Source organism: Nomascus leucogenys, chromosome 22a (assembly GCF_006542625.1).
Source record: "Nomascus leucogenys isolate Asia chromosome 22a, Asia_NLE_v1, whole genome shotgun sequence".
NCBI lineage: Eukaryota > Metazoa > Chordata > Mammalia > Primates > Hylobatidae > Nomascus > Nomascus leucogenys.
In genome coordinates, this window is record NC_044402.1 from 132,784,656 (window position 1) to 132,805,161 (window position 20,506).

Consider the following 20,506-nt stretch of genomic DNA (forward strand, 5'->3'; position numbering starts at 1 on the left):
AAAATTCTGTGAATTTTAAGACATGTATAGATTTACTTCCATTCCCCCTGCTGCCCCCTCACAAGCATCCCTTTCCTAGCTCTGGCAACCACTGATCTGCTCTCTGTCTTATCTCCGTTTTCGTTCCGTTCGTTCGTCTCCTCTTCTTTTCCTCTCCTCTTCTTCTCCTCTCCTCTTCTTATCCCCTCTCCTCCCCTCTCCTCCCCCTACCCTTTTTTGTTTTTGTTTTTGTTTTTGAGACCAAAAACAAAACTTGCTCTGTTGCCCAGGCTGGAATGCAGTGGCACAATCTTGGCTCACTGCAACTGCCACCTCCCGGGTTCAAACAATTTTCCTGTCTCAGTCTCCTGAGTAGCTGGGACTACAGGCGTGTGCCACCATGCCTGGCTAATTTTTGTATTTTTAGTAGAAATGGGGTTTCACTGTGTTGGCCAGTCTGGTTTTGAACTCCCGACCTCAGGTGATCTGCCCACCTTGGCCTCCCAAAGTGCTTTGTTTTCTTTTTGAGAGTGGCTCTTTTCACTCAGTTCAATACGTTTGAGATTCATCCAGGCTGTTGCATTTATGAATAATTTGTTAATTTTTGTTGCTAAATACTGTTCCATTTTGGGGGTATACCACAGTCTGGTTATCCATTTACCATTTAAGATTACTTTTAGGGTTGGGCATGGTAGCTCACACCTGTAATCCCAGCACTTTGGGAGGCCAAGTTGAGAGGATCCCTTGAAGCCAGGAGTTTGAGACCAGCCTGGGGAACAGAGTGAGATCCTGTTTCTATAAAAAGTTTTAGAACTACTCCAGTGTGGTGGCATGCACCTATACTCTCAGCTGCTTGGGAGTCTGAGGTGGGAGGATTATTTGAGCTCAAGAGGTTGAGGCTGTAGTGAGCCATACAAAAAAAAAAAAAAAAGGTTATTATTATTTTTTAAACATTTGACATTTCTGAAATTCTGAAGTATCTTAAAATTAATATATATATTTAATGTGGTAGGGTTTTTATTTCTCCAAAAGCTATTACAGAATTGATGGTGCGTCTTATAATTAATACTCTCTTAGGATCAAAGTATTGTGGTTAGGATTAGAGAGGGCTGTTGGGAGTTACTAGGAATAGGGTAAGTGGACAGTTAAGAGTCGGATAGAGAAAGGCCCCGAGAGCTTGTGGCAGGCCAGCATTAGAGCAGCTTGGCAGGCCAGCATTAGAGCAGCTTGGCAGCCTCTGAAGACAGGGTCTCGCTCTGTTGTCCAGGCTGGAGTGCAGTAGCCCAATCATAGCTCACTGCTGCCAAGGAAGTTTTGAACAGAGGAGCAACACCAGGGAACAAGTCTTTAAGAACAAAGCCTGTCTTACCATGGTTAGTACAAGTATGGGCAACATCATCAGTGTTGATGAATCAGGAAAAGACAGAGAAATGGTGGCAGTGCACTGCTAGTCCTGGATGGAGTGGAGGAAGAACCTAGGAAGCAGTGAGCACTGACTAGAGTGTGGCATGGGGGCAGAAGGGCAGTTGCTGCAGAATACCCCAATCTCCAGGCAGTCCTTGGGCAGGAAAGGCTGGAGGTATGGAGAGCCAAGGACAGCTGCTGCCAAAATCTTTAGGTGTTTACGTGGTGGGAATGGGTGGGTTGAGTCAGGCATGCTATATGGGAAACTGTAAAACAGAATGAGAATGTCTGGGAGTTTCATAGGGTAAGAGTGTGATGTTCATAAGGGTATTGTGCAAAGATAAATGGGCACATGGTATACTTGGTATGAGCTTGGTTGAAATATATAATTATTCTGTGGAAACAAACTGTGATTTGTGCTGTTTCCAGGTAGACTTAAATTATGGTTAACTCTACGGCCCAAAGTTTTTTTGTGAAGCTTATTGTTGGGTCTCATCCCCCTGTATCACAAGTCAGATGATTTATTCTTTGGCATACCCCCATTTTTTTCAATATAGGAGAATTAACAGTAAATTATCTTCATAGAGGTCTTTAAAGGGCAGCTTCCCATCAGCCACTGGAGAAGGATATTTTACCAAAGTGTAAATTGAAGAGTAGTTTACCAAAGTAACTTGCCCCTCTTGTTGGCCAACTCTTCTTGAGAAGCCTCGTTCATGGAAGCAGTCTGATTTTCACCCACTCACATCTCTTCTGGCTTGGGGTGAAGGAGAAGTAGGTGCCAGTTCACACAGAGGAAGAGAAAGTCACTCACCCATTTGTCTCTTCCCAGTCTCACATTTAACTAAAGATCTCATTCTCATAGAAGTTATTTTTCACTTTCCCTAACAGAGCACATATGCAAAATTCACTGTTCTTTAAAGCTGTACTATGGTGGGGTAAAGTTGCTATTATTTGTGGCATTGCTAATTGTTTCTTCACTCTTTCCTAGAAAAGACTGTATCTTCACCATTGACCCATCAACCGCCCGAGACCTCGATGATGCCCTCTCCTGCAAGCCACTCGCTGATGGTAGGATGGAAATTTCTATAGCATCTTGGGTAGCAGGCAGTCTGCATGCCTGTGTGGTTTGCCTGGCTGCCCTGTGCTGCCTAGGCAGCATACTGTGCAAGGCTAGGTTTGCTTTGTGCCTGAACTTGCAATAGGCCTCTGAGCCTTTACAACTATGTGACCTTAAGATTGTGTTCCTATGGTGACATTGGGGAGGGCGAGAATGAGAAATGTCCTCCCACTAGACTCTTCTTGGGCTTCAGAAGGGGCAAGAGTGAGTGCAAAAGAATGAATTCCAAGCCTTGGCCCTTCAAATAGTTCCAGTGTTGGCGTAAGGTATCACAGAAAGAAAGCTTGTAAGGGCTCTGCTTGGGAGAGACATAGGGTTCTTTACCTGAATTTAACACCAAATAACGTGATTGAAGGGGTACTTTTCAAAGGCATGCTTCTTGGTGGGTAGCAGGAACACCTTCCCTGAGAACTGCCTCTCTAGGGCTGAGCTGGAGAAGCGTGGGCTACTCCCAGTAGGTTTTCATCTATCCACCAAGTTGAGAAAGGCAAACTGGTAAGGGCTCTTTAAACATTCTTTTGGGATGTTACTGAGCAGGTAAAGTGGGATTGAGCCTAGTTGTCTTTGGAAATTATAGTTGGAGGAAGGAAATGCAGCAATTGACTCTCAAAGGAAAAATGTGTAGGATATGAGAAAAGCAAACCCTTCCAATCCTCCCTCCTCCACCCCCTCCCCCTCCCTCCTCCCTTCCCCTCCCCTCCTCTTCTCAACAGAGTCTCACTCTTTTGCCCAGGCTGGAGTGTAGGGGCATGATCGTAGCTCACTGCAGCCTCAGTCTTCCAAGCTCAGGTGATCCTCCCACCTCAGCCTCTCAAGTAGCTGAGACTACAGGTGTGCGCCACCAAGCCTGGCTAATATTTTGTATTTGTGGTAGAGATGGGGTTTCACCATGTTGCCCAGGCTGGTCTTGAACTCCTGGGCTCAAGTGATTCATTCACCTCAGCTTCCCAAAGTTCTGGAATCACAGGCATCCACCACCATGCCTAGCACCCCCAATCCCTTTTCTAATGCCCCAGATGTGCTGCTTCTAGTTTTTACCTACTTCTTGCCCCCTCTCTAGGGTGGCTTCTGGGTGACTGCTTTGGCTTTGGTCATGCTCAGAGATGGCCTTGGCACTAACATGGCCTTTGACATTTGCCCAATGTGGGTACCCACCCTTGCAGTTTCAGTCTGCCACCAAGCATTGATGGCCCAGTGGCCTAGTCTTTTAAAACATTGCGAAGATGTTCATATCTCCCACTGACACAGAATGCCATAGGTTCAGTGTGTAATCTCTTCTCTACTATAATAGATGGGGAAGCTTAGTAGATAGAAGGCTGAGAGATAGAAGACATCATTGCCTAAGACTGTTTTTATCTTCCTTGAAACTATGGGCAAGATTGCTCAATATTTTCTTTTTAAAAATTAGTTAATCGATTTTTAGAGACCGGGTCTCACTCTGTCCTCCAGGCTGGAATGCTGTGGCTCATTGCAGCCTTGAACTCCCAAGCTCAAGCAGTCTTCCTGCCTTGGCCTCCCAAAGCACGAGCCACTGTGGGATTACAAGCACGAGCCACTGTGCCCAGCCTCAATCTTTTCAACTAAAGAAAACTGAAAGAAAGATAAAGCATAACAAGAGAAAAGTTCCCCTGGAAATTTTGGAGAAATTGTATCTTTTTAAAATCCAAAATTGAAGCAGCCTACTTCAAAAAGCAAGTACTGGCTTGATTTCTTACATTCTTAGCAATCTCTGTTGCATGCAGAGGCTTAGGCATACCTGCTTGGTATATAGACACCACTTCCCTAAGCCACAGTGTGAAAAGTGCCCCTAGGCTGAAAGCCAGGTGACCATGGACCTCATTCCTCATATTTTCCTTACCTCTAGATTCACACTTCTACTGTTTGTGTAATGCTTAGACACAATTGCTTCATTTGTTTTGTCCATTTTCATAGTTGATAATAGCAGAAGGATACATCTACTACCTGTTCCTCTGTCTCAGCTGGCCTGGAACCCTGCACCTTGCAGGGACTCCAGGGAGCAGGCACATGTCCTGTCCTACTCACTGCATTCACTGCGGTTTTATGTCTAGGGTACAAGTGTGTCAGCAGAGGTTTCATAGAGGAAGTGGTCAAAGATACGATAGGAAAGACAGATTGGGGACAAATTCGGGACAAATTTTCAGACCAAATAGTGTTTTTTGTTTATTAGACAATGGAAAGGCAAACAGATGTTGTTCAGCAAGAGAGCATTCAAAAAGAGGAAAATAATTTAGTACTGCAAGGAAAAGGAGAGAAACTAGAGGCTGGGAAATGAGTCGGAGAAACATTGCAATAGTTATGGACCTGGACTAGATGGTAGCAAAATCAATGGGGGGGTTGGAGTGGGAAGGACAGATGTGAGAAAGGGATAATGACAGAAGAATCTATGGAAATGGATGTTGGGGTTAAGGGAGAGGAGTCCAAGATGGTGCCAAGGTTTCAACCTGGATGACTGGGAGATGGAACTCATAAGTTAGAAATGGGAGTCAGGAGTACAAGCTGGTTTGGGAGAGAGTATGTTGGCATGGAGTTGTCTGTCTGATGATATTTATGTTAGTTGCTGCAAATTCTTTGCAGAGGAGCTGAGGTATGTATAAATAAGCTAAATAGATGCAGCCCTTGGAACTATATATGAAGAGCCCGGGAAGAGAGGAAGCAATGCACCAAAATGCAGTGATTTTATTCGAATGATGGGATCATAAGTGATTTTTTTTCCTTTCTCTGGTTTCCAAATTTTTATAATGTGGCGATAATAGTTTTATAATGAAAAAAATTTTGTAATACAAAAATATTATGAGGTGCCAAAAATCACAGGCCGCTCAGTAGCCTACTGCACCAGGTGATCAGATACCTTCCATCCGCTTAGTTTTTCTTGCATTCCTGAGGAGCAGTTTGGCAGAGCAGCAGAAAAAGGACATGGAAAAGGAGTCAGGGAAGACTCTGAAAAGGCCTGAGTTGGTCAGGCAAACAGTTTTATGGTGGCACTTCTACAGTTGGCCTTTGTGACAACAGTTTCTGCCAGGGCCATTTATCCAAGGAGTTGAAAAGGGAAAGTCAGTTCCAGTTTGGATTGGGGTGAGGTTGGCTAAGTTCAGGTTGAGGTAGTTACCAGTTCATGTCAATTCTTGCTTAGGGGGAAAAAACGTTTAATGTTTCAAAAAACAAATAGTGTTTTCTCGGTCTATTTATATCATCTGTAGTTGTTTTTTTTTTTTAAAGTGTAAAGTTTAACTTTCCTTTGGTTTCATTAAAATTATCTGAATGACCATTCTGTGAAAAGCAGACAAATATAACATACCTAGTCCTTACTTTCCCTTTTGGTAGAGTTCAGATGTACTCCCAGGACTTGTTACCAGTGTCTGTCAGGTGAGACACTCCAGTGATCAATTCAGCAAATCACAGTGACCACCTGTCTACCAGTAGATCATAATTAGGTTGCAGGCGGAGGAGAGGGTGCCACCTGTCTTTGTGAAATCTCAGCTTGGAAGGGATTCTACTGGTTTCCAACCTGGTAATTCTCCACTTTTCTTAGCCTAAAAACACACTTCAGGAGAACACTGCCATGAGCATTACTCAGCAATGTAGAGTTTTTCACCTTTGTTCAAGAAAATATTTAGTAATGTAAGTGAGTAGGAGTGGCATTATAGTGATAACCCAGAATCTGGAGACAGTAAATCGTTTGCCTCAGTGTTTTATTATTGTACAGATCACTTGCAGCATACCTCACAGCTGACCTCAACGCTCGAGTGTGGGAATGTCACATTTGTCAGATCACTCTCTGGTTTTCGAATTACCTCCACTGCATCCACTTATGGCATGTCCAGCCTGCATTTGAACTTTCTACCTTAGAGGCAATTCATTCTGCCTTAAGATTGCTTGACTATTAGGAAATCCTTCCCTGTAATGATCTGAAACACTGCTCTCTTCCTATAATTTTCCACTCATCAGTCCCATTTATGCCTCTCTGGCCCCTATAGAACAAATCTAGTGTCTCATTTGACAACCTATCAGTTACTAGATAACAGTTATCATGTGTCTTCTGAGTCAAAAATTCTCAACTTAGCATCTTAAATATTCTTTGGTGTCCAGTGGGTTATGAGGTGTGAGCCCATCTCCCATGTCATGGAGTCACTTCTGCTTTTATGAAGTCTGAAGTACATGGCTGCCTGTATCCAGACTTCGCCTCCCTGGCTATCAGGGCCTGCTCTCTCCTTGCCAGTTCCTCCTTATTGGGCAGGACTGGGTTCAGAGTAACAGCTACCCATCCTCTTCAATTAGTCAAGCATTGTGCCTTTACCTTAGTCTCTGAGGGAAAATTGTCAGCCTGACAAGCTAGGACCTTTATTTGCTTTTCATTGATTCAGGCTCCCAGCAGATCCTGCAGGAAATTGAATTTCACTTCTCCAGCATCTTGTTTCTCTAAAGTTGTATTCTCTAATGTGTACTCTGCTGTTGAACTTACAAGGTTACCCTAGCCAGCCCTTAGAAATGAATGAATGGGAATGGGGAATGATGGTTAATGGGTTTCAGTTTCTTTTTGGGTGATGAAAATGTTCTGGAATTAGATAGTTGATAGTTGCACAACTTTGTGGACATACCAAAAACCACTGGGAGAAAAGGAGTGAGTGAATAAATGAATGAGAAGAAATAAACATATCCACTTATCCTTGAGGCTTTCTGGAAATTGGAGTTTATACCTTAACCACAATTTAGCAGAGGTCTTTATGGAATGCCCGGCTGGATATCATAGTCACATCCCTCGTGTCCATCTCTCCTCCTTGCTGCTTTCCTCTCTGAACCATGAAACTACAGCCCCGGGTACACAGCCCTGTGCTCTGCTGCCCGCTCGCATTTCCCATCCCCACAGAGTGCAACCATCTGACTCAAAATAAGAAGGGTCTGTCCCACTATCTGCATAGAAAATATTTGGTTAAGTTAGAACAGCATCCAGCCTAAGGGGCCTCTGGGGTGCACATTACCTACTGTGCTCAAGGAAGCACCAGTCTTCCTGCCTGGATTGTCTCTGCAGCCTGCTTGGTTGCATGACATTTTTTGGGAGGATGGAGCAGACAGCTCTGTTCTTGGGAGCCCATAGCAATAAGGCAATAGAGTGAGAGTCTAGGAACAGTGCCTGTAAGGATTTCAGAGAATTCCTAATAAACTCTCTGGCTCCCCAAATGGTTATGTTTGTCACCTGCTGAGAATTTCCTGTATTGACTGATCACCTTTGGAGGCAGTGAGGAAGTAGGAGCCAGAAATTCTTGTGTCCCCCTGTGTGCCAGGCTTTGGCAAGAAAACCTGAGGGATAGGATGGGGTGGTAGTTGTTTTAAAGAGCAAAGGGCTGAGATGAAGTCACTGGACCTGCTACTGGGAAGAAACGGGACATATGAGAGCCCTGGAGCTTCTGAGTGAAAAGGTTCATGCATGTCTCTAGCAGCCAGGCCAGACCCTCTTCCTGGGCTCTTTTCTCACCTCTGGGAAGACTTTTCCCCAGCAATCATTCACCCCAGCCCCTTTACATTTCCCTTTACCCTGCTTCCTCCTCTTGCTGTACCAACCGAAGTCTCCCTCATCCTATAAAACCTTCCTGTACTGTGCTCCAGCTCCAGAACTTTCACTTGTGTCTGTCAGGACACCTTGGAAGAGTTGTCTTTACTTGCTGTTGCTTTCTCACTTCCCGTTGCTTTCTCACTTCCCGTGTATTCCTTATCCCTTTTACAGTGTGGCTTCAGGATGCTGGCTGCAACAGGTTGCCCCAGCCTCAGTTCACTAAGCATCTCTATAGCACTTGGCTCTTTAGTCTGCTATTCCTCCTTGAAATTCACTCACTCTTCCTTGGACTCAAAGGACCCTGCCTGCTCTTGGCTCTAAATGTGGGCTTTTCTTCTCCAGTCGCCTTTTTAACTCATCTTTCACTGCCCAGCCCTTCAGGCATCAGTGCCCATCTCATGCTCTACAACCTTTGCACTTGGTGTCCCCTGTGCCTGGTTTCCCCTTTCCCTGTAAAGCCACATGGCTGATCTCTCCCTTTCAGGTTTGATTGGTCACCTTCTCTGTGAAGCCTTCCCTAGCCATTCTGCCTCTGATTCCACCCTTCTCACCTAGCCACCTTTCCTTTTTTTTTTTTCTCCCCACTCATCACTTGCTAAGTAACATAGGTCAAAGGTGGCTTTTTTCTTTGCTTTTAAGATGGAAGATATTTGATATGTTTATGTTGAGAGCTAGGAGATGACAGAGAAGGAAAAGTTGAAAACACAGGCATGAGAAGAGTTGATTGTTTTGCAGGGTCTTGAAGAAGAAGGTTGGAGATGAATCAGAGCATAAGTGGAAGGTGAGGCCAAGGCATAGAGGAGGAACACCTCCTCTCCTCTCCTCTCCCCTCCCCTCCCCTCCCCTCCCCACCCCTCTTTTGATGGAATCTCACTCTGTCACCCAGGCTGGAGGGCAGTGGTGCAATCTCTGCACACTGCAACCTCCGCCTCCTGGGTTCAAGTGATTCTCCTTCCTCAGCCTCCCGAATAGCCGGGACTACAGACGCACGCCACCACGCCTGGCTAATTTTTGTATTTTTAGTAGAGACGGGGTTTCACCATATTGGCCAGGCTGGTCTCGAACTCCTAACTTTGTGATCTGCCTGCCTCGGCGTCCCAAAGTGCTAGGATTAAAGGCATGAGCCACTGTGCCCGGCCAGAACACCTCTTTCTATGAGACAGAGAGGCAAGATATAGTTGATGGGTCCCTGCTGATGAGAGATCACACCTGGCCATACCCGCTTCCACTGTGAAGTAGAAAGCCGAACGCTGCTGAGAGGGCTGACGGAGTGGTGAAGGAGATAGTCTGAGTGGGAAAAAACAACACAGACTGCCTTTCCCCTGCTGCCACCCTGCAACAATCAACACAGAAGACTGCTATGACCAAATACTTGGGTGCTTTTTTGCCATACACCAAGCAAGCAATTAGTTCTGCAGCATATGCCAGCAGGGTGTCCTCCAATTCAGTTCTGATATTCTCTGCCTGGAGATAGCATCAGATCCCAAAGATTGAGCGCCTGGTTCCACAAGACTGCCTCACGCTTCTGATGCCAGTCGCAGGCTCCAGGTTGGTTTACTGGTGATTCTGACTGACCAGCTATAAGTTTGGGATCCTGCAACCCCCTCCTCGAGTTTCATAAATTTGCTAGAGTGGCTCACGGAAAACTCAGGGAAACGCTTAAGTTTAGTGGTTTATTATAAAAGATATTGCAAAGGATCCAGATAAACAGTTGCCTAGGGCGAGGTAGGGGGAAGGGATGTGGAGCTTCCATGCCTTCCCCAGGCATGCCACCCTCCAGGAACCTCCATGTGTTCAGCTCTCCAGAACCTCTCTGAACCCTGTCCTATTGGGCCTTTTATGGCTGCTTCATTCGATAGGCATGATTGAAGCACGGACACCCATGTAGAAATGTGATTGGGCAAAAAGCATTTGATCTCAGTGACAGACTGAGTGGAGAAACCCAGCAAGGCCTGTGCAGATGCTTCTTGGCCTCTCTGTGCAGCGTTCCCTCTTCCAGGATATAGGGCAGGACCCCTTTTGAAATGGAAGTCTTCCAACCCACAATCAGACAAGGTAGGTCAGAGAACATTTTAATGGGAAGGGGGGAAGATTAGAGTTCTGCCTTGGGGAGAAAAAGAAGCTGGTGAAAGGAGGGCAGGAGAAAGAGAGATTCAGTGGCCTAAAGCTCCCCAACATTTTAACAAAAGACTGTAATAAGGGCTGTAGGAGTCATAAGCGAGGAACCGTGGATGAACATGCATGCGCACACACACATATATGTCCATGTCACGCACACATCACAGATAGTATAGGGAACTGACCAGGAATCCATCAGACAAAGCATTGGCAAACACTGCTCAGGTATGTCTAGGTTTGAATCCTACAAAGTCTGGAGGATAATAAGATTTTTCTTCAGTAATTCTCAGCCTCCGAGGTGTGGGAGCAGAGGTTGCAGTGATCTATACTTGGAGGTTTCAGGCTGGGCGTGGTGGCTCACACCTGTAATCCTAGCACTTTGGGAGGCCGAGGTGGGAGGATCATTTGAGGCCAGGAGTTCAAGACCAAACTTGGGAGTTTCCTGGGAGGGAGAGCTGGAGGGGCAGCAGGACAAGGGTCCCTCTGAGCCTGTTTCTTCTCTGCCTCTTGCTTTTATGATGGCATCGGCCGGCATCTAATCAACCAAAGTTTTACAAAGTAATCTTGGAATCACATTTGATTCCTTTTCCTCTCCAGACTGTTGTTGTGGTCTTTTCAGTAATTTCCCTCCCTCCTCACTGTCTCCCATCCACCTTGCTGTCTAGTTATCTTTCCTACATGGCACACACAAGGACCAGATCAGGTAGCTTTTCTGCTTGAAAACCTGCTTGTACCTATGGGTTAGGTCTGCAGTTCTTTAGCAGATCTTTGTTACCAAAGCCCTTTAAGATTAGTCCTCAGCCTCCTCTCCTGCCACCCCACTTCCCAGCGCTGCTTCCCTTAACACACACACAGTGGGGGCTGGTCACTGCAGGCTCTGCTGATCTCCTGTGCCCTTTCCTACCTCCAGGCCTCTGCCTGCTCCTTTCCTTCTGCTTACAAGGTCTTGCCTCCCTGCCTCCTTCTGTTGAATGAAATCTCCTAAGAACAACATAAACCTCCACAGAACTTTCCTTTCCTCCTAGCAGAATGCATTCTTCCCGTTTCTCCTACCAGCAAGTGTTCTTCATGTCTTGGATATAGCAATAACCATCATTACTTCTGGATTTCTCTTTTTTGCTTATTTCCTAAGAGCAGGGTGTTCCTTGGATATCTCTACTTCCTGAGTACCTTGGATATCTCTACTTCCTGAGTACCTTGGATATCTCTACTTCCTGGTTGCTACCCTGCATTTTAAAACTGGTCTAGTCAGATCTAGCCAGGCAACCTATTGCATACCTTCAGTGTTGCACTCCTTTTTCTGGTTCTTGCCTTGCCCCTTTATTTCCATGTACTTCTGTCCTTGTTTTGTGGGTTGCCTGTGGGTTTATATCCTGACATGTAAGTCTCATCCACTTTCTCTCCTAAAATAAGTCTATTTCTTTGGAATTGGGCATACCTTTCCCTTATTCCATTCAGGTGTTTCACTCCATCTGTCATGTCTCAGTGGTACCTATAAGATCATTGGATTTATCTTATGTTCATGCTGCTGTTACTCCAGCTCTGTGAATTGGCCCATGTGAGGCTCACTTCCTTCCTCTTATTTCCTTGCCAGGTGTCTTGCGTGGTCTGCACTGCTCTTCTCTTTTCATCCCTACAGGCCTCCACAGCAACTCATGTCTTCATTTTATCTTGTCATTTCCTCCACCTCCCTCCTGCCTGTATCCTTGCTATTTTCAAATTCAATAAGTGCTGATTTTCTGATAAAATTAACTTCCTGAATGAACCCTAACATGGTAGTAAAACAAAATTTGTGATCTAAGAGCCACATTTTTTTTCCCTTTAGTTATATTGGCAAATAGTCTTACCAGTTAAGAAACGCCTTTTAAACACCAAGTACAGTGCTAGCTGCAGTGGCTTACACCTATAATCCTAGCATTTTGGAAGACCAAGGTAGGAGGATCACTTAAGGCCAAGAGTTCAAGACCAGCCTGAGCAACATAGCAAAACCTAGTCTCTACAGAAACATAAATAAATAAATAAATAAATAAATAAATAAATAAATAAATAAATAAATAAGCTGGGCATAGTGATGCGCATCTGTAGTCCTAGCCACGTGGGAGGCTGAGGTGGGAAGACCACTTGAGCCTGGGGGTTCAAGCCTGCAGTGAGCCAAGATGATGCCACTGCACTCCAGGCTGGGCAATACAGTGCGACTGTCTCTAACATAAATAAATAAACAAACACCAAGTATCTCTTCAGTGGCAGTGCTCACCTATAAGTTGGGAGAAATAGAAATAGAAATTTGAGGGCTGGGCGCGGTGGATCACGCCTGTAATCCCAGCATTTTTGGGAGGCCGAGGCGGGCAGATCACCAGGTCAAGATTCGAGACCAGCCTGACCAACATAGTGAAACCCCGTGTCTACTAAAAATATAAAAATTAGCTGGGTGTGGTGGCACGTGCCTGTAATCCCAGCTACTCAGGAGGCTGAGGCAGGAGAATCGCTTGAACCCGGGAGGCATAGGTTGCAGTGAGCCAAGATCGCACCACTGCACTCCAGCATGGGTGACAAAGCGAGACTCCATCTAAAAAAAAAAGAAAAGAAATAGAAATTTGATAGTAAAAAAATCTAAGTATTCCTTTGGCAGCAGATGGATCTTAATGCCATGTTGATGAGACATTGGAAATTAGAGTTTGTTTTTGGGCCGGGCACAGTGGCTCATTCCTGTAATCCCAGCACTTTGGGAGGCTGAGGTGGGTGGATCACCTGATGTCAAGAGTTGGAGACCAGCCTGGCTAACATGGAGAAACCCCGTCTCTACTAAAAAATACAAAATTAGCCAGTCTGCTGGCACACACCTGTAGTCCCAGCTACTTGGGAGGCTGAGGCAGGAGAATTGCTTGAATCCAGGAGGCGGAGGCTACAGTGAGCCAAGATCGCGCCACTCCACTCCAGCCTGGGTGACAGAACAAGACTTCATCTCAAAAAAAAAAAAAAAAAAAAAAAAAGAAAGTTTGTTTTTAATTTTCATCTCTTGGGAATGTAGTTGGGAGGTTAAGTTGGTATATGGAGATAATGCCAAGGGACCGGAATTCAGAAATCAGGTGACAGTTTAAAAATGAAAGTCAACTGTATATGTAGATTTTAAGCATAGTTTTTTGTTAAATTAAATGGTGCATGTAGATCTTATTTTTAAGCTACATATGTTTATGTTTCCAACAGCTTACAGATTAAACTTTCCTAATTAAATGTGAGGTGACTCCCATGGTACAGTCTTCAATTTTCAGGAAGGGCATCCTTTTGAAACGGAGCATTTCAGGATTCAGCTCACTGAAGTGGATAAAATCTGTGCTTTGTATTTTAGAGGGGAACCCTGATCACTCATCAGTAGATCTTGGAAAAGAAAAATTCCAGCTGGGCACAGTGGCTCACGCCTGTAATCCCAGCACTTTGGGAGACCAAGGCGGGCGGATCACCAGAGGTCAGGAGTTAGAGACCAGCCTGGCCAACAGAGTGAAACCCTGTCTCTACTAAAAATACAAAAATTAGCTGGGCATGGCGGGCGCCTGTAATCCCAGCTACTCTGCAGGCTGAGGTGGGAGAATCGGTTGAACCTGGGAGGTGGAGGTTGCGGTGAGCTGAGATCGCACCACTGTACTCCAGCCTGGGTGACAAGAGTGAAACTCCGTCTCAAAAAAAGAAAAGAAAAATTCCACTTCAGGGCAATTTTCTGCTTGGATACATTTCTGGGTTTTGTCTCTGACATCTTCATGATGCCCAGTGCTTCGAATGCTGTTACTACTACGTTCCTCTTCCATGCGAAGTCATTTCTTTTCTTTTCTTTTCTTTTTTTTTTGAGATGGAGTCTTGCTCTGTCACTCAGGCTGGAGAGTGGTGGTGTGATCTTGGCTCACTGCAACCTCTGCTTCCTGGTTTCAAGCAATTCTCCTGCCTCAGCCTCCTGAGTATGTGGGATTACAGGCACACGCCACTGTGCCCGGCTAAATTTTGTATTTTTAGCAGAAACGGGGTTTCACCATGTTGGCCAGGTTGGTCTGGAACTCCTGACCTCAGGTTATCCACCCACCTTGGCTTCCCAAAGTGCTGGGATTACAGGCGTAAGCCACTGCGCCCAGCTTTGTGAAGTCATTTCTAATCCCCATTTTGGAACACTGAATATTTTCCTCTTGCAGTATTTTATGTCAGAGGACATTCCAACCTCAGGCAGATCCCAGGCAACTCAAGTACTTGATCTCAGTCAAACCTTATTTTTGTAGTAGGGCCCTTGATAATGAACCTGGGAAGAGAAATGGGAAATTCTGTAGATCTGTCAGCTCATAAGGAAATGCATGTCTTCTTCATTCATCTGGGGCACTGACAAGTGAACAATTTTTTGTTTTTTTTAAGACCGAGTCTTGCTCTGTCGCCCAGGCTGGAGTGCAATGGCGCAATCTTGGCTCGCTGCAACCTCCGCCTCCCAGCTTCAAGTGATTCTGCTGCCTCAGCCTCACTAGTAGCTGGGACTACAGGCACCTGCCACCACACCCAGCTAATTTTTGTATTTTTATAACATGGTTTCACCATGTTGGCCAGGCTGGTCTCGAACTTCTGACCTCAGGTGATCCACCCGCCTTGGTCTCCCAAAGTGCTGGGATTACAGGCGTGAGCCACTGCACCCGGACGGTGAGTGAACAATTTTAACTGTCCTTGTTGTATGATCATTTTTTACTGAATTGTACCTTGACTCAAAAAATCCAAATAACTGAATAGTCATGCGAGGGCTCTGGCATGGAAGTGGGCTTCTGGGATGCTTGCCAATGAGTTCCTTTTTGAGGACACAGAATCTAAGTGGAAAGATTAAGTGGAGAGGCAGCTCCACCCTCTAAGTCTTATTCCTATGTTCGATTCAAATCTTGCTAGCTTGATTTCTGTGGGGTCTGGGCTTTGGAAATTCTCTTTTTCATGGATGTCTCAGTGCACCTTGTTAAACCGAATTTGGACTGTTGTGTGTTCATCAGCTTCCAGCTCTACTGATTGGTTCCAGTTTCCTTGCTCATGAAAGCCAAGATAATCTGGCACCCACCAGCCAGCCATCCTCAAGTATCTGGCACCAAGGTAAACCTGGAAGCCAGTTAAGAAGTCCCAGTGATCCAACACACTCACTGCGTGATGAGAGACAGTTGTGGTATACCAGAAAGAGCACTGCAATAGGAGCAGGAGAACTGGGTTCTTGTCTCATCTTTGCCTCTACTGCATCATGGAAATTTGGGCATTTCTGTGATTTCTCTGAAATTCTCTTTCCTCAGCTATAAAATGGTGGTTTGAACTAGACAGTTTCTCAAGTGTCTTCCAGTTCCAAATCACTGAGTATATGAAAAACTAAAAGAGCTAAGCTTCATTTATGCCTTTGTTGCATAAACACAACTTAGCTTTAAAGATATTTACAGTAACTGCCTAAAGTTGCAATACTTCTGATCCTTTTCCACAAAAGTAATTTGTATAACAACAAAATGAGAAGGGACACAGTCTATATTTCAGAGGAGAGAATTAACCTCTTCTTACCTCAATGTTCCCTGATATCAAGGGGCATAATAATATCTAACTCAGAATTATGGGGAAGACTAAATGAGATAATCCCTGGCACTTAGAATGATGCTAGACAAAAAGTAAGTGTTTAGTGAAAGTTATTATTAATATAAAATTAGAAAGATTAAAATTTGCATGGGCCACAGTGGCTCACGCCTGTAATCCCAACACTTTGGGAGGCCGAGATGGGAGGATTGCTTGAGCCCAGGAATTTGAGACCAGCCTCGGCAACATGGTGAAACCCCATCTCTACAAAAATTACAACAATTAGCTGCATGTGGTGGTGCACGTCTGTAGTCCTAGTTACTCAAGAAGCTGAGAGGCGGGAGGATCGTTTGAGCCCAGGAGGTCAAGGCTGCGGTGAGCCATGATCACACCACTGTCCTCCAGCCTGGGTGACAGAGTGAGACCAAAAATATTGCCATGGAATTGTAGTAAGGGTTATGCTGAAATAATAAATGTTCAGCTGCTGCTCAGAAGTCAAGTTAAGACTAGAATAGAGAATTCAGAAACAGACCCACATATATATACAACCACATGGTTTTTAGCAAAGATGTTACTGCTGTGTAGTGAGGAAAAGAAGGTTTTATCAATAAATGGTACTAGACTGGTTGGATATCCGTATGGGGAAAAAATTGGTTTTGACCTCTACTTTATACCACACATAAAAATAAATTCCATGTGGCTCGTAGATCTGAGTATGAAAGTAACACATTAGCACTTCTAAAGATAACATAAGAAAAATAACCTTATGACCTTGGTGTAGGCAAAGATTTTTTAAGTGGAGCACAAAAAGTGTAAGCTTTAAAGGAAAAGGCTGATAAAGTAGATTTTATTAAAATTAAGAACATCCGTTCATCAAAAGACATCATTGAGATTGTTGAAAAGGGTGCGGTGGTTCATGTCCGTAATCCCACCACTTTGGAAGGTGCAGGCAGGTGGGTCCTTTGAGGTCAGGAGTTCGACACCAGCCTGGCCAACATGGTAAAAACCTCTTTCTACTAAAAATACAAAAATTAGCCGGGCGTGGTCATACACGTCTGTAATCCCAGCTACTGGAGAGGCTGAGGCACGGGAATCACTTGACCCGGGAGGTGGAGGTTGCAGTGAGTTGAGATTGCACCACTGCACTCCAGCCTGGGCAACTGAATGAGACTCTGTCTTTAAAAAAAAAAAAAATTGTTGAAAAGGCAAGCCACAGAGTGGGAGAAGATATTTGTAATACATATATCCAGCACATGACTTTTACCAATATATTATATAAAGACTTGAAGAGGCACTTCATAAAAGAAGATAACTAATGGTCAAACACATGAAAATATCTTAAGTCCAGAGGGAAAATGGAGATGAAAACCACAATAAGATACTATTATGTTCCCACCACAATAGCTAAAAGTTTTTAAAGCTGACAATGTTAGTGAGGGTGTGGAGCAATTAGAACTCTCATATACTGCTGGTAGGAGTGTAAGTTGCCACAGCTACTTTGGGAAACCGTTGTACATATGTAATAAAGCTGGGTGGATTCATAACTCCTGGCCCAGCAGTTTTAGTATTAAGTATATACCCCATATAAAGGTGTATATATGTACAGGAACGTTCATAGCACCATCACTCATAATAGCAAAAAACCAAAAACAATCTAAGTGCCTGATAACAATAAAATTAATAAATTGGGGTATACTCTTACAATGGAATATTATATAGCAACAGAGTGAAGCAAATTCAAAACACAACATGATGAATATCAGAAATGCTATGTTGAGCAAAAGAAGCCAGACAAAAACTAGACATATACCATATGAATCTAGTTATGTAAAATACAAAGAAAGGTGAAACTGATCAATGATTATGTAGAGGTCAGAAAAGTAATTATCTTTGGTGAGTGTAAAGACTGGGAGGAGGCATGAGAAAAGCTTCTGGAATTCTGCGTACGTTCTATTTCTTAGAACTGGGTGGTGGTTACCTAAGTATTACTTTGTAAAACTTCATTGAACTGTATGCTTAGTGTTTGTATGCTTTATGTATTTCATGCCTTAATAAAAAATTTTATTTTAAAAAAATGAAGGAGTACAAAAAAAATGGGAACAACCCAAATGTGTCTGCAGCCAATGAATGGATAATTTAATATGGTATATCCATATAATAGAATATTATTCATTCATAAAAAGAAACGAAGTACACGATACAACAGGGGTGAACCTTGAAAATAAACTAGGTGAAAGAAGACAACCATAAAAGAGCACTTTATATGATTCCATTAATATGAGATGTCAGAACAGGTACATCTATAGAGACCAGAAATAGATTAGTAGTTGCCTGCGGCTGGGAAGGTTGGGAGGAAATAGGGAGTGACTGTAAACAGATATGGGCCTTCTTTCTGGGGTGATGAAAATGTTCTAAAATTTATTGTAGTTGTGGTTGCACAACTTTGTGCCTACACTAAAAACCATTCAGTTGCACACTCTGAGTGAACTGTGTGGTATGTTAATGAAATCTCAATATAGCTGTCATGAAACAAAAAGTTAAGAGATACTGGTAATGGTAATAATGATTGAAACATTGTTAATCATAGTCAGCCTTAGGAAAAGGCTGCACCACCATATGGTCCTTTGGTATGATAGGTGAGCACATTGTTACTGGAGTCAGATAATGTTCTAATCCTGGCTTTGCCATTTACTGACTCTGTGACATTGGGCAAATCATTTAACCTCTCTGAGTCTGAATGTTTTCATCTGTAAAATGTAAATATTAATAGTACCTACCTCATAGAACTTTTGTGAAGATTATTCATTTAATCAAGAAATAGTTGAGTGTATTTATATGCCAGCCACAATAAATAAAACTATTGTTATCATCCAGGAGATATTGCATCTGAAGAGTCTTAACTCCATTTTAGTGAGAGAGGCTACAAGTGAACTTGAGCGTATGTCGTGAGGACAGGACATCTTTCCCCTACTATACCACATCCATATCTATTACAAAATACAAAAGTCATGTTCAAGGCCGGGTGGGGTGGCTCACGCCTGTAACCCCAACATTTTGGGAGGCCGAGGTGGGAGGATTGCTCGAGCCCAGGAGTTCGAGCCCAGCCTCGGCATAGTGAGACCCTGTCTCTACAAAGAATTAAAAAATTAGCTGAGCATGATGGTGCATGCCTGTAGTCCCAGCTGCTCAGGAGGCTGAAGTGGAAGGATCACTTGAGCCTGAGGAGGTAGAAGCTACAGTGGGCCGTGATCGTGCCACTGCACTCTAACTTGGGTGACAGAGCAAGACTGTGTCTCAAAAACAAACAAACAAAACAAAAGCCCAGGAAATTGAGTTATAACTAACTGATATATGGACAGCTCAGAAATAGAAAGTGACCAGTAGTTAAAAGACTACTTGACAAGGTTTTCATTTCAACAAATATTTATTGTTTCTGTAAAGGAATTACTTTCAGTCATGTTGAAAATCATACTATGTCTACTTACTTGTTCTACTTATTAAAATGTTTGTTCTGCAGAATGAATGTGTAATCTTTTAAAATTAAATTGAGAGTGCTTGTAGTCTACAGGTGTTGAAAAAGAAACAAGTATGAGTTTGTCAAGTACCTGATGCGAAGGGGCGAATCTCCATAATGTCCATAATGCAGTGGTTAGGAGCTCCGGTTTTGGAGTCAGACCTTGATGCAAGGTGTCTGACCTCCCTGGGTCTCAGTTTCTTTATCTGCAGAAAGAGATTGGTCTCATAGCATTGGAAGATTAAATGAATTAATATAATGAAGTGCTTTAAAAAGTAAGCAGTCAATATGCCATTATTATGAGACCACCAGTATGGCGGATTCTCATACCACAGGCATACATAAATTATGTATATAATTTCTTGTTAACTTTTGTGACATCTTGGGGAGTCAGAAGTGGTTTCCCTTTCATGCAAATAAACTAATAAGTGAAACTGAGTGATTGGATCCAAAAGAGCTAATTGGGCATGGTGAGAAAATAACAACCCAAAAGGTATCTCCAGTGTGAGAGAAAAGCCACTAAGGGTTTTTGTCACCGGAATATAAAGCAGTGAGCTTTTGCTTTTCAGAATTCTAGGTAAATATGAAAGTTGTTTCAATTTCTGATGTAAGGAATGCTGGGATTGGATTAAGCAGTTAACAGTTAACATTTAGTTTATAGGCATTTTAATACACATAGTTGTTTTATATTTCTTTAAAACATTGAAAATTATATATCTCTTGTATATTTGGCTGGTAGAGACAAGTAATTATGTCTTGTTAATAGAGGGACTTTTTTTTTGTTTTGTTTTTGAGACGGAGTTTTGCTCTTGTTACCCAGGTTGAAGTGCGATGGTGCTATCTTGGCTCACGGCAACCTCCGCCTCCTGGTTCAAGCGATTCTCTTGCCTCAGCCTCCTGAGTAGCTGGGATTACAAGCATGCACCACCAGGCCCAGCTAATTTTGTGTTTTTAGTAGAGATGGGGTTTCTCTGTGTTGGTCAGGCTGGTCTCCAACTCCTGACCTCAGGTGATCCACCCGCCTCAGCCTCCCAAAGTGCTAGGATTATAGGCATGAGCCATCACGCCCGGCTGGGACTTTTAAAAAATAGAAAAATCCACAAATGAATGAAAATATGCTACAATTCTGTTTTTAGACCTAGACCTGGGGGAAACCAGTTTGCTGGGATTCCACACACGCGTTCCCTGCACAGCCTCAGACATAAGAAAGACTAGGTCCCCATGCTGGCCATACGTGCCGAAGCCCATAAAA

At 43.7% G+C, this 20,506-nt stretch overlaps 1 protein-coding gene across 3 annotated transcripts in view; it reads left to right on the forward strand.

Annotated features, from left to right (window-relative positions):
* Positions 1-20,506, forward strand: part of DIS3L2 (DIS3 like 3'-5' exoribonuclease 2) — a 371,835-nt gene that overhangs the window by 242,618 nt on the left and 108,711 nt on the right. For all 3 annotated transcript variants that reach the window (XM_030802727.1, XM_030802728.1, XM_030802729.1), the window contains exon 10: positions 2,372-2,451. In XM_030802727.1, coding sequence (XP_030658587.1) covers positions 2,372-2,451 — 80 coding nt within the window. The remainder of the gene's footprint in view (positions 1-2,371; positions 2,452-20,506) is intronic.